At 50.7% G+C, this 27,057-nt stretch overlaps 9 protein-coding genes across 9 annotated transcripts; 6 read left to right on the forward strand and 3 right to left on the reverse strand.

Moving 5' to 3' along the window:
* Window positions 1–101: 101 nt before the first annotated feature.
* On the forward strand, window positions 102–1,948 carry QC764_0075800 (uncharacterized protein; the record flags this gene model as incomplete). Its single annotated transcript, XM_062940705.1, has 2 exons — window positions 102–834; window positions 891–1,948. 2 exons carry the CDS (start codon window positions 102–104, stop codon window positions 1,361–1,363), a joined length of 1,206 nt encoding a protein of 401 aa, XP_062798695.1. The 3' UTR covers window positions 1,364–1,948.
* Window positions 1,949–3,394: 1,446 nt separating this feature from the next.
* QC764_0075810 (uncharacterized protein) lies at window positions 3,395–4,082 on the reverse strand (the record flags this gene model as incomplete). Its single annotated transcript, XM_062940706.1, has 3 exons — window positions 3,395–3,400; window positions 3,448–3,719; window positions 3,779–4,082. The coding sequence occupies 3 exons, from the start codon at window positions 4,080–4,082 to the stop codon at window positions 3,395–3,397; spliced, it is 582 nt and encodes a 193-aa protein (XP_062798696.1).
* A 331-nt stretch (window positions 4,083–4,413) lies between these two features.
* Window positions 4,414–5,698, forward strand: QC764_0075820 (uncharacterized protein). The gene is made up of 2 exons (XM_062940707.1): window positions 4,414–4,971; window positions 5,033–5,698. The coding sequence occupies exons 1-2, from the start codon at window positions 4,729–4,731 to the stop codon at window positions 5,600–5,602; spliced, it is 813 nt and encodes a 270-aa protein (XP_062798697.1). The 5' UTR covers window positions 4,414–4,728; the 3' UTR covers window positions 5,603–5,698.
* A 2,591-nt stretch (window positions 5,699–8,289) lies between these two features.
* QC764_500070 (uncharacterized protein) lies at window positions 8,290–11,010 on the reverse strand. Its single transcript, XM_062947280.1, has 3 exons — window positions 9,907–11,010; window positions 9,770–9,850; window positions 8,290–9,697 (listed from the first exon to the last, which is right to left on the reverse strand). The coding sequence occupies exons 1-3, from the start codon at window positions 10,448–10,450 to the stop codon at window positions 8,532–8,534; spliced, it is 1,791 nt and encodes a 596-aa protein (XP_062798698.1). The 5' UTR covers window positions 10,451–11,010; the 3' UTR covers window positions 8,290–8,531.
* Window positions 11,011–11,082: 72 nt separating this feature from the next.
* On the forward strand, window positions 11,083–12,176 carry QC764_0075840 (uncharacterized protein; the record flags this gene model as incomplete). Its single annotated transcript, XM_062940708.1, has 3 exons — window positions 11,083–11,361; window positions 11,431–11,551; window positions 11,660–12,176. Exons 2-3 carry the CDS (start codon window positions 11,538–11,540, stop codon window positions 12,174–12,176), a joined length of 531 nt encoding a protein of 176 aa, XP_062798699.1. The 5' UTR covers window positions 11,083–11,361; window positions 11,431–11,537.
* Window positions 12,177–12,407: 231 nt separating this feature from the next.
* QC764_500050 (uncharacterized protein) lies at window positions 12,408–13,323 on the forward strand (the record flags this gene model as incomplete). The annotated part of the gene is made up of 2 exons (XM_062947279.1): window positions 12,408–12,637; window positions 12,702–13,323. 2 exons carry the CDS (start codon window positions 12,408–12,410, stop codon window positions 12,937–12,939), a joined length of 468 nt encoding a protein of 155 aa, XP_062798700.1. The 3' UTR covers window positions 12,940–13,323.
* A 2,205-nt stretch (window positions 13,324–15,528) lies between these two features.
* Window positions 15,529–17,511, forward strand: QC764_500040 (uncharacterized protein). The gene is made up of 2 exons (XM_062947278.1): window positions 15,529–16,363; window positions 16,437–17,511. Exons 1-2 carry the CDS (start codon window positions 15,757–15,759, stop codon window positions 17,396–17,398), a joined length of 1,569 nt encoding a protein of 522 aa, XP_062798701.1. The 5' UTR covers window positions 15,529–15,756; the 3' UTR covers window positions 17,399–17,511.
* A 94-nt stretch (window positions 17,512–17,605) lies between these two features.
* Window positions 17,606–18,013, reverse strand: QC764_0075870 (uncharacterized protein; the record flags this gene model as incomplete). The annotated part of the gene is made up of 2 exons (XM_062940709.1): window positions 17,606–17,870; window positions 17,925–18,013. The coding sequence occupies 2 exons, from the start codon at window positions 18,011–18,013 to the stop codon at window positions 17,606–17,608; spliced, it is 354 nt and encodes a 117-aa protein (XP_062798702.1).
* Window positions 18,014–18,774: 761 nt separating this feature from the next.
* QC764_500020 (uncharacterized protein) lies at window positions 18,775–22,034 on the forward strand. Its single transcript, XM_062947277.1, has 3 exons — window positions 18,775–20,106; window positions 20,165–21,244; window positions 21,324–22,034. The coding sequence occupies exons 1-3, from the start codon at window positions 19,205–19,207 to the stop codon at window positions 21,883–21,885; spliced, it is 2,544 nt and encodes an 847-aa protein (XP_062798703.1). The 5' UTR covers window positions 18,775–19,204; the 3' UTR covers window positions 21,886–22,034.
* Window positions 22,035–27,057: the final 5,023 nt, after the last annotated feature.

Below are 27,057 nucleotides of genomic sequence, written 5' to 3' on the forward strand. Positions count from 1 at the left end.
CGATCGCTGACCAATGGTGTTGGTTACATGATCTGGTTCCACTCGCCCAAAAGTCAGCTACGTAATCATCGACGAGGATTGGTGAAGTGGACAGACTTGGCATGATGCATGGAAATGGAGCCTGGGATGATCGAGAACTACATAAACCGATTGTTCCTCCCGGGTTAGGCTTCATTACTTGCATTACATCACTCCACCGTGACAAGAAGAAGCCCAACGACACAACAGCAGCAACATATTCAACCATGGCCACCAACCAAGTCACCCGCTGGGTCACCAACCAAGATGGCATCGAAAACCTCACCAAAGAAACAATCCCTATGCCCACCCCCGCCAAGGGTGAAGTGCTGGTGAAAATCTCGGCTGTCTCGCTCAACTACCGCGACACCGAGGTCGTGAACGGGCTATACAACTACTACGACAAACCCGGCACTCCCAAGAAACCCTTAGTTCCTGTGTCAGACATGTGCGGGACTGTCGTCTCTGTCGGCGACGACAACAGCCCCTGGAAGGCAGGTGATAGGGTTGTCTCGACGTTTTTGCAGTCCCATCTCACCGGTCAGGTTTACCCTGAGCACTTGGCTACTGGGTTAGGGAAGCCGTTGGATGGGTGCTTGCAAGGTTACAGAGTTTTTGAGAGCGAGGGGCTGGTGAGGGCGCCGGGGTATTTGACGGATGAGGAGGCGAGTTGTCTGCCTATTGCGGGGGTGACGGCTTGGATGGCGATTCATGGGATGGGGGTTAGGAAGGGGGAGGGAGAGACGGTTTTGCTGCAGGGGACTGGGGGGGTTAGTGTGGCGGGTTTGCAGATTGCGAGGGCTGGGGGCATGAAAAGTGAGTTTGATGTGCAAAATGTTGAGGGAGGATAGAGTTTACTGATGAGATGTTAGCTATCATCACCTCGTCGTCTGATGAGAAACTTGAAAAGGCCAAGGCTCTTGGGGCGGATTACGTTATCAACTATCGGACGAGTCCGGACTGGGAAAAAGAGGTTATGAAGATCACGGGCGATAAAGGGGTGGATGTTATTCTTGAGACGGGGGGTGCTGGGACGCTGTACAAGTCTCTTGACTGCGTTGCGTTTGGGGGATTGATCTCGTGCATCGGGTATGTGTCTGGGCGGGAGGATAAGGCTGGTGAGGCAAGGGTTAATTTGAATCTTCTGGCGCTGCGGAGGACGGTCACGCTGAAGGGGATCATCAACGGTCCAAGGGATAGGTTTGAGGAGATGTGTCGGTTTTACGAGAAGCATCAGATCAGGCCGGTGGTGGACCGTGTGTTTGGGTTTGAGGAGGCGGCTGAGGCGATGAAGTATCTCGCCGGTGGGTCGCACTTTGGGAAGGTGGTTGTGAGGGTTGAGTAGCTATAAATCGTGGAACTGCATACGATTATTATTATTGCCTCTTCGATGTTGTGGCTGATAAGCTCTGAATGGCGTCTATGAGAGTTAAAATTTGGCTAAGGTGGGTAAACGGGGCTTGCGGTTTTGGTTCGCGCACAACACAAGGTTTTCTTTTGTTAAATATTCCCACACTGTTTTCATTGACGGACACTCCCTCTCATTTCTTCTATCCCGGCCCACGACATCGTTTGATATTCCCTGCACCAGCGCGTTAATATCCCCATAAGCAACTTCTGGCTGCCTACTTCATCCTCAACAAGAGGAACAGGACGACCTTCCACGACCAGCTTGTCCTTCATAATGGCTCTTGCAAAACTCCCCACTGAGCTGCAGACCCGTATCTGCGAAATCTTGAACGAGGAGCATCGGGATAGTCTGGTATCCCTCTCGTAGACCAACCGACATTTTCGGGCGGTTGCCAATACGTGTCCACTCAGCATTCTGACCTTGATTGTTACGACTGAAGGTTTTGAGAAACTGATCCAAGATTGCTCCCAGTTCCTAGGCCAGAATGACGGCTTCCGTCATGTCCATGTCCTTGTGCTCATTGGTTCAACTGTTGTTGACTGGAACTTGGCTGATAATCCGCTCCCAAGGATATATTTTGGGCGAGGTCCCTCGGATGGATTCGATGACGGCTTTCAAAGCCCTATTTCTCTCTGGCGATCGCGCCGACAAGACGTACCGCCTCATTCCTGGCAGAGCTCTGATCGGTGGGATTAGAACTGGGGTCCTTTGGCCAACTCCATCAGCCAGTTACCAGGACTCACTGACCTCATATACAAGGCGGCCGAGGAGCTTCCACACTGTCTGCTGCACGCCATCGAAAATAAGAGTACGATACCACGCCGTGTAACACGGCTTTACCATCACACTTTTCGGCTGCGGATGCTGGAAGCTGTCATGCATGCCTAATATCACGTAGATCAAGGCGTATGCGCTGGATATAATGGTCCATACGAATATGACCCAACTCCCACAGCGCCCGTTATGGATCCTCACGAATACAATATCATCCGATCTCCCTGCCTCTATGGCGTGTTTTTGGTCAGCGTCAAATACACCACCGACCTCATGACAAATGTGGTATTGCACATCATGGATGATGGCAAGTACCAGGACACAAAACAAATATTGCAGACCGAAGGACTTGCCCCAAATCTGGGCGAGATTTTCGTGTATGCACACCGCTCTTCATACTCGGCTCATCCAGAAGCGGAGTTCAGCTGGTAGGGAAACTCGGCAATGGAAATCGACGGCCCCCTCCTCTGCCCATAAAGTGGCTCACTGTTAGGTCTTCTCTCGACTCTGGACCAGTTGAAATCTGTCAACTACTGGATCTTAGCGCTCTGAAGACTCTCGAGCTCAATTGGCCCCCGAATGAACAGAGGATTGAATTGTCCGAAAAACTTCGTTTACCTTCCCTGACAACGCTCGTGGTGGACTTGTCTCTACTAGCTCGAGGCCGAAGTAACCATGCCCAAGTCAAGCACTTCATTCGCGCTCATCCAAGCATCAAGCAATTACAGGTACGCGTATAGGATTGGTCAATCGCCTCATTTGTAGGGGAGAACCATCATGGAACGGTGTTTCCAAACATGGAGTCCTTATGCTTTCAAAACAGGCGATATAATGACATGTTCAAGGCCGTCGCCAGTTTGCTGATTTCGGCGCGTGAAATTGAAGGCTTGGGTGCCCTATACCCCAACGTCAAGTGTCTGACCCTTCCTGTCCGTAGGTCAAGGGGCAAAAATGATGAAGTTGCGTTGTATCAAACCATTGGCCACGGTTTCCCCAAGGGTGGTGGGAGGAGTGGGAAAACAAGGGCTTGAGGAAACAAAGGCTACATAGGATTTCGTTGCGAACGACCACACCCTTTTGCATACCTTTACCATTGCCGCCAATCAGAATGCATCCCACAGGCGGCGCCATGAGCTTCTGGGCCTGGTATTCATTCTGGCATGCCACCTTTTCACCAACTCCTTGCCATTTTTATGCCTTTTGTGTTTACCCTGAAGATATGATCCCAAAGCAGCCGCTCCTACCGTCAATGTGATGACGCCTCCGGTGACAGCCATATCTACAACCGCTGTACCTGCCGCCGCACCCGTCGCCATACCTGCCGCAAAACCGGGCCCTCCACCCATCAGGATTGCCGGTATCATAGCATCCGGATTCCAGCTCTCCCAGCGATCCGAGATCTCCTTTTCGCTCAAATTGTCTACTATGCACCGCAGGTGCCAGAGGGCAAATTCTTGGCAGTTCCATAAAAAGTTTTGGTATGTCTTTTCAAAAAGCTCCTTCCATATATCGTTTGCTAAGAATGGGTGAAAATCGATGAGCAATAGGTACCAGTAAGGAGACGGGGTCAGGTACACTTGCCGCATTCTTCAATCTTGTCATCCGGCCATGTCGTCTTGCATTCACCCAAATTAATAGGCTCATATTCAAGCGCTTTCTTTTGCATTTCCTCGATCCATTCCGACTTGGGCTTGATGCGCAGGTTGTGCGATAGTCCGCTTGGATCGTCGGGTGTGGCGGCGACTTCGTAGCATGTGTCGCTCACGCAAACTGTCCAATGGTTGATGGTAGCTTTGCGCCATTTGTTGAGGAGGGGGATTTTGGCAAAGCTACTGATGGGTCGCCTATAGAGGAAAACGTCTCGTTGTGATTGCGACATGATGTGGGAAAGGTATCACTGTTTCGATGATGTCTAGGTGCTAAGAAGGTTGTAGTAATCACTGTTGGACTTGGTGTTTCTCCAGGTTGAACGATCAAAACCGGAGAAGCCAGAATCGTTATTTCTGTCTTTCCAGTAGGGATAAGATTGGGAGAATACCTTTTTGCAAGATGCGAGTAACGCGTCATGCCCAGCGCTCGAAACCGAACAGGCCAATCCTAGTGTCCAGACTGTAGCTTGATCTCGTGGCTATGATTCATAGGTAGCACAGCTGTGCCGCCTCTAGATGATCTTTAGTGTGTGTTTGCCCATTTTAAGTACGGCAGAGAATCTTCTTTGCCAATCAGGATGGACGGGTACTCCTTACGTCGTGGCGATGCCCTTCAGCTCCCGTCCTCATACATTTTAACAGGCTTTCTGCCTGATAAAACAGTGTACGGGCGTACTTTACGCCGTGCAGATCTGAGCCACCAGCCCCAAAGGCAGCCTTTGTCTGTACGACCCCAATGTTATTCCATCTCAGAGAGGTGCGACAATACAAACCTAAACTTAATTTCTCGACGTTCTCCCAGTATCACCTGAACAGGATTCCTTTCTTCTTTACCCTGTTGACTTTTGCACTAGGTACTAGCCGTCTGCTCTCAAGATGGAGACATCCAACTATACCCGGGACTCGGGTCCACCCAAGAACTGCGATACAGTCCCCAGAAGTCTCTTTTTCAGAATCTTTGCCTTCAGCTATTCCGCTGCTTTACGCTACCACACCGTCCAGCCAATGCATTGTATCCAGCTCAACCAAAACTATCGCGAGGCCAAGCATGACGTCATCGCAGCACTGGCTCGCTTCCGTAAGACGAAATCAGAGGAGCTGAGATTTGTTCAAGGAGCAGTCAGTATACACACCCCACCCCTGAACCCTCAAAAATGATCCAGTCTAATATGGCACCTAGGCAGCGCTGTCCGGAGCAGCAGTAATAGGCGTCTTCTCCTGGCCCTCGACAGAAAGAACAGTCTGGATAGCCAAGATGCTCTGGAACTGGAGTTTGTTTCTCTCTTTCTTTGCTCTGATCAGCTCGGCTCACCAACGGCTGCTCCGGCTGCTACCCAAGGACCCGAGTGATGAGCTCAGCGAGGCCGACCTGGCCAGGTGTCTCAGTCTGTTCTTGCAACCTCCTGTCCCGCCTGGGAAAGGGGACAGGATGTTCCAGCGGGGGATCAGCCGCCGTATGGTCTGGTTCTGGCAGTGTCCGACTATGCTTATGAGTTTTTCTTGGGTGTTATTTCTGGTTGGGTATACGCTTCACTTGTTGACACCGGTGTTTGACGCCTCCCTGGCGGAGTTTAATACGGTTGTGAGTTTGTATTTTATGCTCGATCCCCATGGGAGCCGTGTTCTAAGTTACCGACATATAGCCTGCCATCGTTACCGTGTGTGGCTGCACATTTGTGGTTGCCAACTTCTTTTTTTGTGCCGAGCTGTGTCAGAGGCGCATTTCGAAGGCCAGCCATGGGATTATTGAGACCGGCCCGAATGTATTGCCAGTATAGCGTGTGATACAGCTAGAGATTTCATCACACTTGAAGGAGAAGACAGCTTTGCACAAGATATGGCAAAGACAGTTAGACAAATATACTCTACAGGCAGGTTAAAGAAGTCACTAATACACCAAATCTATCTACCTTCCCTCACATAACCAACACACACTGACATGATATGATGGAAGCCTTTTTCCAACCCTACATGTGCTTCTCCCTGACATTGACCCTATTCCAATCAGGACTTGTTCAAATCGTCGACAACAATCCCGCCATTCTCTCCCACCACATAGTGACTCTGATTACCGGCCACAGCCGGCGGCATCTCGGCCGCCACTCGGAATCCCCGATAACACGACTACCACTGGGCATAGCCAACGAAGACCCGCACTGCCGGCAATCAATAATTCTCACAGCCAGCTGGCAGTCCGCCTCTGGCACCCGCAAAGGTGTACAACAATCACCCTGCTTGACATATACCGCCCACACCACCGTTATTGACTGAACGAAAGGACCACAATTGTTAGTATCTTTTCATGCCTGGAGGTCAGGCAAGGGAAAGAAAGAGAGTCACTCACACTTGGTATAATTCTCCCTCACCAACAACCAACCCGTAATCACACTCTGCGACATCCCCAGCGGGAACTCAAAGCTCTGCCTCTTGACAGTAGTAACACACCCACCCACCCACTCGACCCGAAAGTAGTAGTTCACCCTTTGCTATCTGTCTCGCGGAATGTGATGGGGGCATCCCCGGACCCAATGGTGTGTCGTCGTCACCCATTCCTCTGCGTAGACTGCTAAAAATCAACCGAGAACCGATCTTGATCCCCGGATTGAAGGTCTGCGTGCCCCGGAAAGTCGCTCTCCTTGAAGCAGTTGTTCGTTCCTCTCGTCAACGGCTTGGTATTGGGGTTGGAGGTAGGGATAGGAACCGTTGGTTTGGTCGAGGTCCTCCCCTTAACCAACGTGTACACATTCCATCCAGGCCCGCCGGGGGTGGGTGCCACGCCTGTGTCATCAGACCACGGCGACGTGTAGGCTGCCCTTCGGGGGCAATTGGAAGATGTGTACGTTGTCGTTGTTGTGGGCTTCATACAGCCGGAGGCGGTGGAGGGCTCGGTGGATGTGCAGGTTGTCTTCATGGTGAGCTTGGTGGAGGTCGAATAGAGTCTGCAGTGCACTGTTTTGTGGACGACGGCCTGGCTGTTCACTGCATTGAGTTCACTTGCATGTTGGTGGCGGTGAAGTTCGGTCGAATGGAGTCCCGCCGGTGATGGAGTTTTCATCACGGTCAACCAAGCCGGCAAAGCATGGTCATTCACCATTTACGATGGAATCATCGGCATGGATGTGGCGTGAGACAGGGAACCTGGAGGCCTGGCTCCTTGACTCCTTGATCTATGCCTTCACTAACGTGAGAGGGGTGCTTCTACCGGAAGTGGTCCGTACCCTCGTAGACTTTTCGTTCTACTTCAGGGCAGCGATATCTCCATCTTTTGCAGGCTGACATCTCACCTACCCGGAGTCGTAACATCTGCGAACCTTTGGGCGTCACGATGGCCACTCTGCCTATCCCTTTCCGACGCTGAAAGAAGAAGGCTGCAGCGTTGCTGTTCCAGCTCAGTCCAATCGTCTGGGCTCTCGTCCATCCGCGTCTCGGAGACATCAATCAGCCAGCAATGTAAGCACTCTGCCACCAGTCCCATGCCCAGTCTTTTGCAGAGGACATGGTGTGGTAAGCACAGTTGCCAATTCCAAACGACAGACACCAAGCCAACGGAGATGCCACCAACCACAGCAGGGTACTTACTTTGGCCCGTCAGAATGCGAACGTTTATGGAACAAGGGACCCCGATGGGCCTCGATTGCTTGTATCTCTGCACGTGGGCAACTTGCGGTGCAGCCTCATGCGTGCTCAACCGCCGCGAACTACGCTATCCAACCGTCGACGTCCATCTTTCAGGAAATGCTACTTCCAGTCTTCGCAAGCGACTTTTCCATCAGGACCGTTTCATGTGGTCACCGGAGGACATAGACAGAAACCCGACTTCAAACCTGGGCTACAGCCGAATCGGATTGGACCAACAGTTTGCTGACTACCGCGATTATCACCTGCTTATCCTCGAGTAGGGCCCAGAGCAAACGGTTGCCAAACAGAGAGTAATTCCGGATGTTGATGGCAAGGCCTTCCAATAGGAACCAATATGGTACATGGCCGTACTGTCGTGGCCATTGTGAGTGACAGAGCCGTGTGAATGGCCCATATTTGGGAAACGGCTGATAGGGGGCTTGTCATAATGGCCCGTAGGTCTTGGGCGCCTTGGTAGGATGGCAGCCTGGATATCGGGTGTCTGGCAAGCGAGTTCGGCCTGGGTGAGATGTATCCCCGTACGATCTTCTTTCTTGGGTTCTTGATCTTTGAAGCATGTCTGCTGCTGGGTATGGCCTTCCATATTCTTACTAGAAGCAGACGCACTGCTGGAACCTGTTGTAAAGTTAACGCGGGCATTCAACCCAGCAAGAGGGGAGCCGAGTCAGGTTCCATAAGACATGGTCATTGGGCTTCAAGCGCCACCTCGAACGCAGAGACTGCTGCTTTCGTCACATGACAGCGAGCCTTACGCCCTGAAGCTATTCAGATAGTTCATGCTCAACCAGTGAACGTGGGTGTCTCCACTGGCTTTGCAGCCCTAAAGATTGCATTATCAACCACCACGCGGATAGTGGGCTTGGCATGTCATATGCGTTTCACTATCCATCTTATTTCTCATCAAGTGCTTACGTTCCAGCGGCCTATTCCCAATATGTTGTCTATCGCACAACGTTGACATGAAAGCCCTGAGTTACCACAAAAATACCATCGCACCATAGTCATCGCCACCCGCAGAGCTAGGTACCGAAATAAGATGCCTAGAGCTTGGCGCCACCTTCATCATCATCATCATCCTCCTCCTCCTTACGACCGCGAGTGACACTCAACTGACCCATCAATCTGCTGACCTCCTCCATAGACTCTCCCTCCATGTACTCCCCCTGGTCACCATCAGTCTCATCCTCCACCTCCTCCACCTCCTCCAACACCAACCTCCCCCGCCTACCACGACCTTGAACACTCCCACTTCCACTACCCATATTCCCATGCAGGCCAGCCTGCGCTTGCATCAACCTCCCCTCCGTCAAACCACCCCTCACGCTCCCCGCAGCTGTGACCGCAGACCCAAACGGATCCGAAGGCGTAGCCCGACTATCATGTCTACTCCCCCTCCATCCCCTCCTCTCCACCAACAGCCCCGTCACCTCCTTTTTCAGCGTCTTGATCATCTCCTCAATCACATTCTTCCTCTCCCTCACCAACATTTCCACTGCCCCATTCACCATCGACCCCTGGATGATATCCGCCACCCTCCACCTATGATACAAATTGCCGTGTCCCTTTCTCCTATCCACCTTGGCGGGAGAAGCATCAAAGTACATGTCACACAGCATGCAAGTGGGCTTGGAACAGCCGATGTACCTCCCGAATTTATCCTCCATGAAGAAATCCCAATGTGCATCCTCCCTGCCAGGGGAAGGGCAAAGGGTCTCCCTGCGGAGGTTGGACAAGAGTGTTACTTCTGCATGGACGGTGGTGATGTATTTGGGGTCTTTGATGGAATTTTTGAGGCCGGCGTCGAAATCCCTGGCTTGGAGCTGGGGGGAAAAGAAGTCGTAAGCGTCGTGAACTTCAACGTCGGTGGTGAGGCGGTTGAGGAGGTCTTTGCCTGTGCACATTCTTTCCTTGATCTGGAGGGGGCTGGGGAGCTTAGCTGGGGAGGGGTATGGGATGACTTCGGGGGACTCGAAGAGGTCGGGCCATTTCCCGCGGGCGACAATGAAGACGCGGATGGCGAGGGTATATGAGTGGAGGCGGCCGATGGCGTGGCGAGTTTTGATCCAAGGGGAAGCGGGGCTGTCGTTCTCTGGGGACGATTTCGAGACGTTCTCCGAGGAGGGGGCTTTGAGGCGGAGGAAGGAGGCAAAGGAGGAGGTGTGGGATTTTTTGAGGGCCATGAGGAGGCGGTAAGTTTCTTGGGTGACTGTTGAGGTGAGATGTTAGTTGTGGACAGACTTGGGACGAAGATAACATGGGGACCTAGCATGGCACATACAGGACAGGAGATCATGGGGCCAAGAGGCCACCGCTGCCTCGGCAATCGGAAGTAGCTCCCGCAGGCGTCCTGCCATTGTGGCTGGTTTGTGTCAGCTTTAGCTCCCATCGATAGATTTCCAGGTGCCAGTAACTTACCCTCAGCGCCAGAGTCCTTGGCGCAGCTCTCAAGGCAAAGTCCAATATTGTCAACCAATGTTCTGAGGTACTTGTACAGGCGCCACCGACAGTACGCGATGACCTTCTTCAACAGACTGTCCGAGACGGCCTTGACCTTGGCTTCATCTTCCAGATCTTGCCCTTTCATGCTTCCAAGTACTTTCAAAATCTCGTCAGACAAAAACTTCTTGACCCCGGCCATCTGTGTCTTGGTGCGACTATTAGAGGCAATCCAGTATTCCACCTGACCAGGCTGGACAATCATGGCGCTCGTGACGGTGTCTCCCCCATGCTTGGTATCACAAATTTGCGCAATCTTGTTGACAAAGCACCTATACAGGGCGCGATCGTCGTCGGGGGTGGTAACAATAGAGTCATCGTCCGGCGTATGGGGGTTCGACACATGGGGAAGTGCATTATTCAGGGCACAGAAGAGGTGAATGGCCCCATAAAGTCGCTTTGCCTGGCTGGGAGCTAGCGGGACGGGTGTGGAGGTTTGAGCGGGGAGTGTTGCGCTGGGCATGTTGAGGGAATGTTTGAACGGAACGAAGGGGGTCAGAAGATAATTCAGTGAAGGATTTGAGATGTTTCGACGGGCAACTTGATTAAGAACCGTGATCTGGTTAGTAGAGCACACGAAACGAGAATGACGGGAGAAGCAACTTGAAATTTATAATCATCCCACCATCTCAGCTAGGGACCTGGTGATGTCGTCTGTCGTCTTCGCATTGTCCGTATGCCCCTCTCCCCTGTATGCCTCTTTGGCGGGAGGATACAGGAAATCTGCCTCGAACAAGCTTGGGTCGCAACCTGGGCCAACTCACTGGTTAGTGATTGGAGGATTGGCTGGTTGGATGACCACATCGCTCGACCCATCACCAACCAAAGGTTTCAAGGCGTCCATCGGCAACAAACAGAACGAAGAGTCGAGAAATGACGGTCAGTTTTGTTCTTTGAGATTCTGGCAGGAAAGCAGAAGTTTGTGGGCGAGCTGTGGCAGAATGATTGACTTGTGGGGGGTCGGTCCAATGATAACAGTTCGACTGGGTCCAGTTGGCGTTCCGCCGTGTCACCGTGGCAGCGCTGTCTTGCGTGCCGAGACTGTGGGCCTCGGCCTCGGTGCATATTCCGGCAGTGCGCTAACCATGCCGGCGCGCAGGTTGCCTTGGAAGCATAGGGACCCCGTTGCGGGCCTCAAACCCGCTCCTCTCAGAATAATGGTGCCTCCGGATTGCGAACCACGGTGGGCCAGCACAATGTTCCTCGGCCAGCTGATTTGGGCTTAGTATTTGAGTAACCGTATTTGCCCTTGAAACAGAATGTCAGTTGTCTTGGAGGGTCCAGTGGAACACGCGCTGGGTTTGCATCTACCTTATGTAATGCTCAAGTTGTCAGGGAGAAGTTCGACATTGAGAAACTAGGGAGCACCGAGGGGTAAGGGAACGGATGTCGAATGACCTTTAGTTGCAACACTGTTACTGACCGGTGGTGTGGGAACGATAGTCACCATCGGCTGCTACTGTCACCAACTCAACCAACACATCTGTCTTCATCCCCACATTACAACACTTTCACTTGACGCTAAACATTCTGCAGGCTTGCAAATTGGCATGCTTGAGTTTCTGTAAGTCCCACACCCATTGTTACCAGGGATAACGGCCCCAGATGTGGGACGAAAGCCAGGCGAGGTTGGGATTTCGGAACAGCAGTGGTAACGGTCCAGGTCGAATAGTACCTTTTCACAGGTCCCTCAGCTTGTGTTTGGTGCCTTCTCCCGCGGCAACATCGCAGACCAGGGTGCTGAAAGCGAATCGGACCAGGCCTGCCCTGACACTATTAGCACTTTGCATCCAGATTGCCACTGGTTCCCCATGCCTTCTAGCAGGGTGTCCAAAGGAAAACAGCGAGCATCGGAATGGGCGCCTTACGACCACCCCTCTTCTCTAATGGGTCATGAAATGTACGAGGAGCTTGTTCCGGGGCAGGGGGCCATCGATCCCAGGCTCCTACAAAATGACTTCGATCCGGCACCTCCTGAACCTTTGGACTATCCAGCTGGGCCGACTGAGTACATGGCTCCGGCTGAGGCCCAGCACGATACACCCGCTCTAGCTCCATCCACATACGTTACAGGGAGCCATCAGATTGACTACACCAACAACTACCGCGACGCTCAAAATCAGTTTCCCACGTCCCAGGTCGACAGCTTTGTGCCATCTTATCCTTCGAGTTCCGGCCACGAGTCTTAGTACTCCACGGCCCAACAGAACTCGAGTGTGCCTGCAACTTTGGATCTTGCAGTACAACAAGAAGCACAAACTGACCAAGACTTGCGACTTTTCTTCTCCGACCTTTCAGTTTCGAATCCACTTTTCACCGCTTCGGGGACAGCTTCAACGATTCCTTCCACCACTCCTTACACCTACCAAACGTTCGACACCAACAACAGCCAACTCGCCTGCACAATCATTCCTACAGCAATGACGTCTCATGATATTGCACACACCAGTTACGAAGAACAGGACTACTCAGTGGACCCCAGTCTCTACCAACATGAAGACACCTCTTACTACACGGCTGGCGAAGCTTCTACTTCCTATGCACAGCCCTACTCACAAGAACTCGACACCACCGAAGCCTCGCCGACCAGCTCTGACCCCCATAAATGTTATGTTTGTGGAAAGTTCTTCAGGCGGAAATGTGATCTTGAGTTCGTCCAACCTGCATCACGCATCCTCTGAGTCTTCTCTAGCTGACACCCCACCCACAAACAGCAAGCATATGAACAATCACACCAAACGCCGCCAGTGCCCTTTCGTCGATTGTGAAGGTGGTGGAGCCGAGACTAAAGACCTCAATCGACACCTGTGGACTCACCATCCCCAATATGCCTCTGCAGAGAACATCCCCAAGGACGAGGAGTGGTGCGGCTTCCAAGGGTGCGGGTATCATGGACGTCGGGACAATGTGAAGAGACATAGGGACAACCATAACCACTGGCCTTCGGCGTAAGAGAAGACAGTTGTGCTTGGGATCATTGGATATAATATTGGGTTCTCAATGGTTTTGCACCAAGTCATGACTTTCTGGGCATCATTCTGTTTCTTTGAAGGTTGTTATGTTGGATTTCCTCTTGTTTCTTTTTGATGAAGGCTTGTTACGACTCATGAGGACACCGTGATACCTCTACCCCTGTTTTAGCTTTGGCTTTTATGTCTCCACTCTTTCTTTGGGACCATTCTTGGAGCCCATTCTTGCCCACTTCTCATGTTTTTGAGCTATTCTTGGGTTGTTTTTTGAGCTTGGACGAAGACCAGGGCCTTTCTTTAGACAGATATTTCCTACAATGCAACAACCCCCCCTTTGCAATTTGGATTTGGCTTTTGCAAAGGAAGAGAAAACTTAGTATCCGCAAAACTGGCCGGGGTCTACATTCACCCAACTAACGATATAGGGCTGACACCAAGCAAGAACTGTGCTGCCTTGTGGCCAAGAAACATCACTGCCAGTCGTTGAGGGCTAACGGACCCGCACACTGCAGTCGACTGCAACTTTTGCACAGGTGTACGATTGGGTACTCTGGAATGGTCGCTGGGCAGGTCTTTCACGAGACGAAGTGGAATGTCATCATTAGGGGAAGGGGGGGTAACTGCTGAGTGGTGGAGTTTGAGGAAACATATATCATCGTCAGGCTCTACAATGAGAAGGTCTCAAGACGGCTCATTGAAATAACAAACACACTTTGAGTATATCTCTAGACAAACTGACAAGATAACTTGAAGAATCCTTCCCTCTGACGTAAATCTGGGTCATAACATCATTAAGAAATGCCAACTTAAACAAGAAACCAAAACAAGCAGCAACCCATGCGTGTAAATTCCCAATCTTTGGAACAAAACACCCTATCAACGACGGCCGTGAACAAGCATATGTCGCTTCATGTTATCCGCCCTCTGAGTGTGTCCGCAGATCTCGCACCTCTTCTTGTGCCTTTGGACCCTCTTATCAGCACGAACATCAGCACGGTCACCATGGCTCTTAAGTTTGTGGCGATCCAGATCCTTCTGCTCTGCAAATCCTTTGCCACAGATGTTGCACTCTGTTGGCCTGCGGTGATTTTTTTGATGCTTTCTAAGCTTACCGGGCAGACTGAACGGTTTTGATCCTTTGCACCCAATATAGAGACAGTAGAATTTCCCGTCAATGACTGTGTACGGAACTTCAGATTTGGCCGGGTTGGTTTGGCTGGGTGGCTCGGTCATCGAGGCGGGGAGGGGATAGATGATAAGATCATGTGCGTTTGCAGCAGGGAAAAGGTCGTTTGGCGTAGGCAGCACATTGATCTGGTGTGTGAAATTTGCCGACAGGGTGTCGTTGACGGGGTTGTTGAAGGAAAACAGGAGGTCGTCGGGTAATGTTGAATCAGAACCATATTCTGACTCGTCTGGTATCAAAATGGTTGAATTGCTGGATATCTCGGATGATTGAGATGAAGAGCAAGGAAATCCGAACTCATTGTCGGGTGGCGTGTGCAATGAGACCACGGCGATTTCTGGAGTGGAAACGCTAGCTGAATATCCGTGTGGCGAGCTCTACAAGCTCAGTACTGGGACTTCAGTGCGCATCTCCGCTACAGAATGCGGAACGTGGGCCAAGGGGTCAAAACAGCCCCCATCATAAGTGATTTCGAGGTTGGTAGTTGCAACTTCTAGGCCTCGTTGCATCATCAGAAGCGATGGGTTCACCGTTACACCTTCGTCAACGTTTTGGGAGCAAGTGTATGGCTCCATCGCCATCGCCTGTGAGCCAAGTCCAACCCCTTGCCCTTGAAGGGGAAGGTCAACAATCCAAGGATGCTCCTCATTTTTTTCTGTGAAAGCATCTGATTCGGAAACCCAGTTTGGGGACTGGTAACTGTATACGCGCAACCCCTGTGATTAGCAACTTGGCGCTCCTTGGTGAGACAGAGGTGGTACCAACTGGTGGTCAGACATCACCGGCGATACAGGAAACGCCTGGAGAGGTACCAAAATAGCAGCCCGTGGTCGTATCAGACTAGAATGAATGTATAGGTACCCTGTCAATGAAGGTGAAACGAGCTAGGTGTGTGGTGTGCAGCTCGGGAGCTACGAAGAGATGATGGAGATGGAGGAACACACGATCCCAGCAGCAGCGCAGAAGAATGCCAGCTCAAATACCGACCAAGCCCTTTCCGTTTGCTAGTCCTCCGCTGCACAGATTAGAAACAGCAGGAACCTTCCCCGTCGTCTGCCGCCAGATTTGTTTGGCAGTTTCGGTTGTGAGGCTCCAAGGCACCCAATGATCCAAATAACGTCACACAGATCCCACAAGTGAGGATGTCGCACGCGGGCCGCGAAAGGGAGGGTTACATCGAGGTAGGCCTACTGCAGAAATATGGCCTACTGCATTAGTGCCGCCTACTGCATTAGTGCCGCCTACTGCATTAGTGCCGCCTACCGCAGCTCTTTACGTTGCATTCAAACCAATCGATCATCTCTGGCATGCCGCGTCGGTCCATATTGGAACCCTCCGGGTTGTACGATCTCAGTGGGGCTTAAAAATACACAGCCTATTTTGTTTGCTACCTACGTGGTCATCCTGGGCCACTGAACAAAGCAGTGATCGAATTGCAAAGTGTGGATTTGTTCAGATGTTTGGCATGTCGGTCTTCAACTAAAATATACATCAAGTAAGTGCTAGATCTCTACCCTCGGCAATTTTCAGAGTTGAATCTCTCCCGTCGACTTCACAGTTACGAACGTACTGAGTAGCTACTTGGCTGCTATTCTTTTAGTAGATTCAAACATCATGAGTTCAGAGGAAAAAACAGCCATCACATTGCCACCCAGCGTGCGCAAACGATTTTACGAGGCCCTCATGATCATTTGCAGCATGATTCACATTCTTTCAAGAACAGAAAACGGCACCAGGTCCCCGAGTCCTGACCTCGAGGGGGTTGCTGACAAGAACTCGCAAGGAACCTTTTTCTGTTTCGTGAACAAGCTTAGCCAGGTGTGCGACAGTGAGAGAGGGGGCGATACCGTCACCGCCTTTTCTGTCTTGCAACCGGACATCATCGAGTATCGCTTCACCTCAAACAGCAGAACGGAAATAAGTTTCCAGACAACAACCCGGTTTGTGACAAAGCTTCTGAATACCCTTGGGGGAATTTCAGGTCCCGAGCTCCAGGAGGCGCGACGCAATGGAGAGGACTCCCTTCTGTTCTTGACTCTGATGCAGCAAATACTCGAGTTCAACCGTCCCCGCATTACAAATCTTCACATCGACTACCAAATGGCCAGACACCTCGAATTCTGCGCCAATGCCTGCACGGATGCAGACGTAGCGACTCTTCTAAGAGCACTCAAGACTTTGGCTGATGCTTCTCTCGAGCCACTCTTATCTGATTGCGAATGTGGGTATCATCAGGTCTTAGAGGAAGCTACAGGCTTCATAGCGTCATAAGACCCTTACTGACCCCGTTCCAGTTGCCATTAAATGCCAGCTTCTTCTCCGTACCATCAGCAAGATCTTCCGGAATCCCCACGTCAAGGAATACCTCCGGGAACGTACCCGCGAAGATCGAGAAGAGGCCAACAAGACACCCTGGACTGAAGTCTACCACTCTCTTGGCCGCTTGCAGTCTTACACAATCGCCGTCGCAATATTCATCACCGCACGCCAGCGCTGGCCCGAACTCTTCGACCCTGGATTCAAAGTGATCCACGTCCCCTCCAGCACACCCGCTCCTCCTCCCTCAATCAGAGGCTCTCCGGAACGTATCCTCTCACGGCTGACCACAGACAAGGCCGTTCTCAAAGCTTTCAAAGAGAGCACCACCGACGCAGCCGGCCACCAGTCCCACCTCATTGATCTGACCACAGAGCTCGAAAGCACCATCCGATCCAAGTGCAAGAAATTTCACCCCATCGTTCACGCCGAAGTTCACCTTGCCGATCATATCCTCCGCGAGTTACGCACAAACAACTCAGGACTTCGTTTCTACAACGAAGCCGCCTTCGGTCGGTACATTGGCACCTCTAAGCCAACTTGTCGCCTCTGCCACTTGTACTTTGCCTGTCCATTGCTCTCTTCAACAGGTCGCATTCAGGTCCGTTCTAGTTCCCACAACTACTACCATAACTGGCGGGTTCCACACGTATATCCGGAGGACGGCGCCGAGGCAGAAAGGATGAGGAATAAGGTGATGGAGTGGATGATTGAGAACGTGAAGCCGGAGGCGGTAAGGACGGTGGTGGAGAGGTTTGCGGTGAGGAATGGGCATGATAGTAACACGTACCCTTCCGTGCCGGATACAGAGTCGGTTGCTTCTATGCAGGTTGGTCATGGGGGGAGCCAGTCTGGTGCTGGTGAATCTGTGAGAAGGCCGGGCGCGATGGATGATATAATTGCTAGTTTTGGGGGGATGAGGGTGAGTGTTGAAGAGTAGAGTGTGCAGCCCCTTCACCTTCGTTCTTTTCCCACTCGTTTTCAGAGCGTATCAGGTGCTTTTCAGTCCGCACTGCGGCATGTCTATTCCAATCTAAGCAGCATCAAGCCAGCAACATCAATTCTAAACAGTAACCCAACGCCATGCTACACTTAACACCGTCCAATGCAAACGCCCAACTCCTCTGAAAGACACGGTCAATACCGCTTAAGCCTGGGTGCTGGCGCAATCTCCACCTCCCAAGCCACCACTGCACAGACGGGTGCAGCCAATACCAAGATCAGCAGTCTTGATGCACTCATCATTCTTGACGCGCATGATGAGGTCACCCTTGCAGTTGGGGCCCTCGCTGTCCTGGTAGGCGAACCAGGTATCGGAGAAGGAGTCGGTCCTGATGGACTTGATGTCGGAGGGGATGGGGGCATCACCGGTCGAGAAACCGTTGAAGACCTTCTTGTCGACTTCGGTGCCGCTGCGCAAATTTAGTTAGTGGAAGTCCATCTGGGGAAGAGCAGGGAGAACGTACCAGTTCTCGTCGCTGAACATCTTTGTGGCGGCCCCAAAGGCAGTGCTGGCGCAGCCGGCGATGAGGATGATGGTGGTGGTGGCACGCATTTTGGATGATTGATTGGGAAGGGTTTGTAGATGTGGTTTGTTGTTGAGTTGTGAATTGGTTGTGTTGTGATTGTATTGCTGTTGTCTTGCTGTTGTTCAGAACTTCTTGCATCGTGGAAAGGAACAGGTCTTTTTATGTCTTCGTGACGATAGCGCGATGCTATTTTCTGAAGCCTGTTATCTCCATTCGAAACAGTACGGCCGACTATATGCCGTGGCTACATGGCTGTAGCCATTTCCCTCCCAGGTCTCTTGCTTTGTTTCCTCTAGGCGAAGTGTATCTCGGATTTCTCGGGTCATGACCTGTGCGCCGTGTGGCTGGATCCAATTGTGAACTTAACGCTCACCATGGAGCACCTCAGCACTACCTTAAGCTCGCTATCATTTGTTTCATCGGTTGTACAGGCCTAGGCTTCCTTGCTTGGCTACATGAATCTGGCTGGTGCCAGTTATGGACCTAAAACCTGTAATGGATATGTCAGGATACCTCTCGTGGCCGTTGTCATGTTTCACAGCCTATATTTGGATTTTTCCACTGCCAGGCGATTTCGGACTTGGTATCTCGCACTCAAAATCGTCTGGAGTTGTGAAGGAGCCTGATGTGCCGCGGCCCGCAACGAACCAGATGAGGCGGCCAGATGTCGCGGCCATCCACGCGGTTCTCGTCGATCATATATCACTCAGTACCTGATATTATGAACATCGTCGTGACGTTGGAGCCCGTTTGATGTTGACTCAATTCTTGATACATCCTGGGTGGGTGGTCCGTGCTTATCACCCCTCTGAAGCCCCTGAGCCCCTGAGCTCTTAGGCTTGGCAAATTTAGAGACGAGCAGAGTTGGGCAGTGAGAAAAGCCAATAGAGATGGTTGAACTTAATTCCGGAACAATTTTGGTACCATCTACCATAGTCAACATCGCGATTCAATGACATCCTCCCAGAAACGACAGTTCGACAGTCGGCCAGAGACTTGCTCGAATCTGGCTTAGCCGGGGAGCAGTTATCACTGCGGGCACCAATGAAGCATGGTGTGATACTCACCAATCACAGCATTGCGCTCCGATAAGCTGAACCCAGGTGCATTCAAGTGCCAACAACGCGAATTTTGGAGGTTGGTTGAGAACACCCACAGCCACATCTTGCGAATTTCATTCCACATCAATGCCCTAGTCAAGGTACCTATTCAGTATCATGGATTCCCCAGGAGGCGAGTTTGACGGCAACGATTTTGCCAACAACCTCTTCAGCGATCTCGCCCCCCTCCTGACGCTTTTCGGGGAGCAAGTCACAAAACAGTTCCTGTCCATGAGTGTGGGATGGGCCGACAACGTACTCTTGGCAATGGGCCCCCTGGGTATCTTGACCATTGTTGTGAGCGCCATCCGTGTAGCGGGTGAGACCGTACCAAACCTCAAGGCGCTCATCGGCAGAGCAAGGGAGGACAGGGCCAGCGTTGAAGTTGAGTTACTCTCTTCAACATCTAGGGAGGTTTGCGAACTGTGGACAGGAACCCAGATCGTTCGAGTACGCGGACAACCCCTCATATCTCAGCCGTTCATCATGACCGACACGGGTAACGTCTATCCCCTGTGGAATGATGTGGCACAGGGGACTTTCGAGGTCAACTTCATGGCGAAAGACTGGGATCGCGAAACCAGCTTGTTAGCAAAAGTGCCGCCCAATCTTGGCTTGAATATCAGCGGTGCCATCCCTTCGAACCGTGAAATGTGGATGTGGGCTGCTCTGGGAACTGTCCTGCAACTAGCCTCCCTGGTTGTGAGCGGGACTGTCACTTATCGTTGGAACTTGGCCCAGGTCGAAGTTCCCACCACCACATACGGATATCCCTGCTATCTTCTGGGCACGCTGCTTTTGACTCTCGGGGTTCTCCTGTGCGGACATATAGTTGAGACTGTCAGTAAAGAAAGGACTTTCAGATGTAAGGCAAAAATGCGAAAAAGAGTGCGCATTTTTCGCATTCAACTGGCCGCCACCGTGAACGACCAGCACTTTGACAGTTATCTTATCTTCAACTCCCCCGAGAATCCTGACGTCTATGCATCATTCTATCAGGGCATGAAGATGAATACTCGGTATGTTCATTACCCTCCAGCCTGAATACCGCTGTTTGCTAACATCAATATTTGCGAGATATTATGCAATTGCAGGATCAGCGCTGTCGTTCATGGGCTTTGTCACACAATTTATTGGATTGAGGGGATTGCATTGGTCAGCTGCCGTTATCCAGCTTGCCGCCACGCTCGTCATGACGGTTTTCAGGGCCTACGTTCGACGAGGCCTTGCCAAGGGCCTCCCTGCTGTCCTGGTAAATACAGATCTGGACCCTGCGCTCACCCTGGCGGTGAACGTTGCTAAATGGCATACCTTGGAAAGTTCGATAGAAAGGTACGCCAGAAAAAAGCTGACGGGCTTGAACTGTGAGTCTCTCGAATCTCTCGGCATCATAACCGGCGGTTGCAAGCTTTGGTATCAAAGTGGACGTGTTACAGGAAATATACCTGTGCGTCACGAAGTCCTCCTTCCAAAGTCAACACCGCCAACCGGTCGACAACTGCCTCACCTGTCTACATCCATAAGAATTGAGGGGAAGTCACCGGGGGGTGCTGCAACGGAACAGGGCACAGAAGTTCATGCACTCCTGACCATGTGGGAAAACGCGTCATTTCTCCACAGAGAACAGTCTGCTGCATCGTCGCAAGCTCAAACTTTGGAAAATGCAATCTGGAAAGTCATGGCATATTTGGAAGAGTCAGGGAGGGATCCAACACCACTGATCAGTTGGAAGAAAACTTCCCCATTTCTTAAAAGGGCTTCCCAATCTGCAGAGTGTGGTCGATTGATATGGGGAGTGGACTGCTTAGGGTACCGATCACCAAAGGATGGAAATGGCTGCGAACCTCTCGAGGCCACAGCATCCCACGTTTATTCAACAGAAATTCCCTTGGCAGTTGACTACCCCACGAAAAAGATGCGGGATATTCTTGAAGCTCTTCTTTCAATCTCTTCCTGTGGCAGTCAGCCCTTCAGAATGGCTAGAATCATTGGGACGCAACCAGTACCCTCCGACAATCCGGTGCAGGGTAATCTAGCCCGGTGGCTTGGAAGTAGGTCGAGGGCTGGAAATATGAATGGGATCGCTGACGAAAACGACTATGGAATGGGCTGGGGACTCTGCTGGGGAATGTATCTGTCGCCCTTGGCGAAGTCACAGTAAGTTCGCCGTGTTAACCTCCAGACCAGATGCACACACCCGCGTCCACTGTGCCTGTGACTAACTGGTACTCGATAGCAACAATGGAAGCGACGGGGACACCAAGGCTAGGACGCTCACGAACGATGATTCTGGTGAAGAGAGAATCATAATTGTCCCTTGGCCAAATGCCTCCACCGGTCTTGAAAGCTATGCTCAAGAGCTTTTTTCCCTTTTCCTCTTAGCGATAGCAGAACATATCGAGAAGGTGAATGGCGTTACTGAAAACCTTGATATTGATACATCCCCGGCTAGCAAGGAGCAAGATGGCTACATGTACGAATATCAGAATACATGGCAGGACGTGGAAACTCCTCCCAGGTCACTGGAGAACTCTGTGTTTGAAGGCTTGGTAGACATTGCTGTCGAAACAGGTATCTGCACAACCAGGAAGGCAGCCCGGATTCTCATCATTCCAGCCTTTGCATGGCACGGTCTACTACCAGAAGTGGACAGTACTAGCACTGTGGAGAACAAACATGAAGCATCGGACAACTTAGGCCCAGCCAGGAGCGGATTGATGTCAAGACAAGGCGCCGGATGGGATGCAGCCTGTAGTGTTGAAACAGTTTCACAGCAGGAGGCGGGGCAGACTAGGTAGCAACGAGATGGACCGAGACGAGAAAGAGAAGATGGAGTAGGTAATAGAAACGTTGGTGGAATGATAAGCGCTTAAAGGATATAGGGTTACCACTTCTAGCTTGGAATTAGGTCCACGATACTTGATAATGGTTTCTGGTTAATATCAAATGTTCTGGTTGATAGACCTACCTTCTCGGTTCGTCCCGAGTTGACCTCTCAGAATCCCTCCAGTCCCCAACTCTGCCAATCTTCCCACCACCCCTTACTCCCTTCCTTCTCCCCTGGCCACAGGATCCTAAACTGCACCATCAACCGACCCTCTGTACACACCTCCATCGATTCTTCTTGCAACGCCTCCTGCCACCTTGACTGCTCTTCTCAAATCTCCTTCACCCTCACAGTGTTGGAACTGCCTCTACGGCATCAGTTGTCACCGAAAGACCCGTCAAAAACCCACTGCCCCCGCAGTGCCTGTAATAGCGACGGTATTTCATCATCATCCCCTACCGTCCTTCTGTGATAACAATTACTACCGCAACTTCAGCACGGCGGCTCCGGCATGCAGACAGTACGCATGCTCGTATTGCAACACCTGGTACGCACTATCATTCTTCACATATTTGAGCAGGAAGCTGCCAGGAGATCAAAGACCTGCCTGGCCAGCTTCTCGTCAATCGCAGAGTTGATCATGACGTCGAGAATGTCTTGGTTGAATCCTCTGGGTTTGAGCTCTGGTGGATTGTCAGACCTTCCAAGCACCTGACTCTTTATCGTTCGCATGGCTGGAAGCAAATCGACAACATTGGTAGCCCTATCTACCGTTTGTTGCGCTCGTGAATGTCGATTCGACTGCTTCGGACATTCAACAACCTCAAACCAGTTGTAGGTACCGTCATTATTTGTTTCGAGTCCTGCGTCGAGCGGAAGGGCAAGCTTTTCCAGCCTTGGGAAACTGGCCCCGATCGTCTTGTACAATGCAACCTCAGGTTGGTCGCCTTTGGAACGCTTGTCCGGGAGCGACAGCTTCTCGACGAACGGGAAGATGGCACCGAGTGATGCGGTGCGAGAGAACCGGCACGATATTGGACACCGGCAGTGTCAATGGAAAGTTGGGGCTTTTGTCAAAACATGATCTGCTCTGGACACGCAGTGTAACACACCTGACATCCCAATGGACCCCAAACTGCATTTTAGCCAGACTCTTATCACGCCAAGTATGGTGACAACAATCATCGAAAGATGATGTATGCCATCGAGAGGCCTCAGAGCCTTGTTGAATTTTTACAGAGCTGAATAAAAGAGTTGTTATAGAGGTACCATGGAGACGACCGACCTTCCAAACTCCTACTTCGATCTCATCGTCTCATCATCTCAAGTTATCATTATCACCAGACTCTCGAATTCACAACAACAACATGGAGGTCCTAAGTGCTGTCCTGGGGATTTTGAGCGTGACGGTGAAAACGACATCCAAAGTTCACAACTTGATTGAACATTGGCGCCATGCACCAGAAGGATTACACCGTTTGTTGGACGACCTTCGCCGCGCGCATCAGTTTCTTGCGGAGACAGAAACAGGACTTCGAACGCTCTACGAACTTTCATTCAATAGTAACCGCAGTCACTCAATTACAGAAGGTCTTATAGGCTTGCTTGAGGATGGCGTGGTGGTTGTGTGCCGAATCGAACAGGTCATTGATAAACTCTCGGATGGGGCCGACCTTGATAGATTTTGTCCAGAACAATTGGGGAGAATGAAGAAGGCGAGATGATAAGGGGATACGCAGAGATAGCTACAATGCAGAAGGATCTGAAGAAGATCACAATGGGAATATACCAACTTCTTGTCGTTCAAAATATGTAAGTTGAGAACCCTGCCTTGGTTCAATTTGACCATCTAATAACTCGTTGTAGCCATATCTCAGTGGGGATCCGCGAGTACCTGGAGCAATCCACGCATGATATCACTGCCCGCATTGAACACGGTTTAGAAATAGCGTTGAAAACCCAGACACGCCAGATTGCTCAAACTGCAGCCAAGACAGTGCTTGCACACACTCTGGGCACCACGACACTTCAGGATCACGGCGGCATCAAAGCAGACATGCAGCCATGCACAAAGAACAATCTGCACCAACAGGCAACCTCACCGGCTCTCGGAGATGTGTCACTGCCCGAGTGGACATCTTTGAACCATCGCCAATCTCTCTGGCCTCGACAACTGTCCATTTATGATCCGAGTTGTCCTTACCGCTACTATTCTAACAAGACCTATATCCGTTAACGGTTATTATTATTAGTTCCTATAGTTTGTATAATAAATTTTACCATCTTTAAAGAGTTTTAATGGTTTTATATAAACCTAAGCTAGTAAATATCTCGAATTAATTAATATCTTTTTATAAAGTTCGGTATAATTTGTTACTATTTTAAATAATTATTTTAAGGAAAGATCACAATTTTCTTTTTTAATAACTTTAACGGTAATTCTAACATAAATTTATAATTATTCAATTAATTCGAAATAAAAATAGGTTTAATTATAAATAATATTTGTAGGTATAAAAAAAAAGGGACTTAAAAAAGTAAAGAAATTACGATAAAAAAGGCGAGCGTTAATTTATAACGTCAAGGGCTCTTTTACTAAAGGCTTATTACTATATTTCGTACTCCGGTTATTTTATATCTCTATTATTCGCATCTCAAGATAGTCTAGCCTAGATCTGTACTAGGAATATACTATTGTAGAAAGGGGCGCTACGATACTAGTTAAGCTCGCGCTTCCAGTATATTTCTCTACCGCATCAGCACACGAACTTGCAGACATCCTTCCGATCCGTGAGAGTTTGGAGGCAACATCTTGGCTACATCAGGCTGCACTCGGATACTCCACGTTGATTCGGAGGTGGCATTGTCGCAATCAGACTACACAAGGAATATCAACACACTGGACCACGGTTACTATCCTCTTGACTATGCTGTTATGAGGGGTGACCTGAAGGCCATCTCCGCATTGGTTTACGCAGGTGCTTGCCTGAACCTGGCGAGCTTGGACGACCGCCCTCATGCGTGCATCCCTCTTGGGCCATTATGATGCAGTTAAGCTGCTCTTGGACCTAGGTGCCGAGCTGAATAAGGGAAATGTATATGCAGTCACTCCCTTAATGCAAGCGGCACAGCACGACTCATCTACTTCTCCGGCAGTTATTCGCCTTCTGCTTCAGAGAGGTGCCAATATCAACGCGGTATCAACACAAGGAGGAACAGCAGTAGGCTATGCAGCCGGCTTGGGAAACGTTGAGTCCATGAAGACTCTCATCGAAAATCGTGCACAGATTGACGTTATCGAGCACAATGGCAACACCCCCTTGCTCAGCGCGCTCTGGCGTGGCCATCACGAGATTGTAAAACTCTTCCTCGCCGCAGGAGTGAACTATCAAAGAAGCACCCCTGGCAGAACAGGCGTTCTGCAAGTTTTGGCATCTACATCTGATGAGAAGATGATGGAGATGTTTACCAAGGCAAGGCTGAGAGGGATCCAGAGGCAGAGGACATCAGTTCAGAGGAAATCTTTGCTAGACCTGTTCAACGAACGACGGTCGACACCGCAGCTTCGGCAAGCATTCAATAACTTGTTGGACAGCATTGAATATGAAGAGTCAACCAGAGCTAAGGATGGGGAGGTTGAATGCGTCATGGAGCAATCAGATACTGACGAGGAGTTTCACGATGACCATGAGTCACTGCAGGACTGAGCAATACCGTGTACTAGGTAGCATCAGCATATTTTCTGAGTGCCGCAAGCAAAATCTCCTCTTGATATTTATAGGCCTTTTCCAAGGCAGAGCCGCTGTATATGAAGTTCTATCCTCGACGGCGCCCTCTTCAGGTACCTTACACAAGTCACAGTTTGTGAACGTCGAGCACTTACCTTCATGTTAAACCGATGGGCCTTGGCCGACGACAAAAGTCTACTTTGGGGGAGATTCACTAGTCATGGTGAATATTCCCAACAGTGAAGAAGGTGAATACGGATGATTCCACACAGTCTTGCGGTGTCTGTTCACCAGCCCACTTTTCTGATGCAGAGTTTCTCCCAAGTAAATTTTCCATGGAATATATATGTCTCTTGTTAGTCTTCTAACTCCTCCTTTTCTTGGATTCCCATGACCGTTCAGACGAGGCATTCTCATTCAGTCACAAGGTACCCGCCGCTCACAACTAAGTAAGCAAGCAAAGCCTCAAGAAAGCTTAGTAGGTGCCAATCTACAATATCACCACGTACTCTCTGCACCAGGACACGTCTTTCATGGGCAGAACACTAACAATCTACAGAGGGTTCATAAGAGACAAAACCGCAGGAAAAATACCCTAGGCTGTCGGACTTGGTAGCCGACAGCAATCCGCTGCCAGATAAAACCATCAACATGACCTTACGCTACCCCCCGGGTCTATAAAAACAAGGAACCTCTCGCCCTTTGCGACAGCAGCACCCCCAAACACTCTCAGACTTGGTGGCGGACAGTGAGCCGCTACCAAACTCGACCTTGAAGCGGACACCCACCAACCACCTCCCTGGCCCGATCGGCCAAGAGCCCGGAGAATCATTAACACCGATAACACTTCAGAAATTTAAAACAACTTTACTAGAAGCACCGAAACGCAGCATCGTGGGTGGCGGCAGGGCTAGTCAGCGCCCAAAACCCGTCTTTCTGCTGCGACGAGAGCTCGTATCTCTGCTCGTATTCAGGCGCTCGTTCGGGCTTTACAATAGAGCGAGAGGAGGTAATGGTGGAAGATAGATACGGGATTCTGCGGGTCGGGAATTGTACCTGGGATCATCGAGTTACATAACTGTTGTGGTCTAGTTGCTCTTGGTTTCTTTGCCATGGTCTAACGGGTTGGTTTGTTGGTAGAAGAATTTGGGTGGATAAGCGATGAAATAGGGGACTCAACGGACTCAGGTCCAGGATACCGATACACTTCCAGACTTGGTGGCTCAGAGTCGCCCTTTGGTGGACACAACCGTGAACAGGATCTCAACCATACAATCACACCCAGGCCTGTCAAGACAGGGAACTCCACCTGCCCAGTGTCGGCACGAGCACCAGACGCTCGCAGAGTTAGTAGCTGAGACTGACCCTCTCCCAAACACGACTCTTGGGCGGATTCCCAAACACGCTTTACCCCG

Source organism: Podospora pseudoanserina, chromosome 5 (assembly GCF_035222485.1).
Source record: "Podospora pseudoanserina strain CBS 124.78 chromosome 5, whole genome shotgun sequence".
Taxonomy (NCBI): domain Eukaryota; kingdom Fungi; phylum Ascomycota; class Sordariomycetes; order Sordariales; family Podosporaceae; genus Podospora; species Podospora pseudoanserina.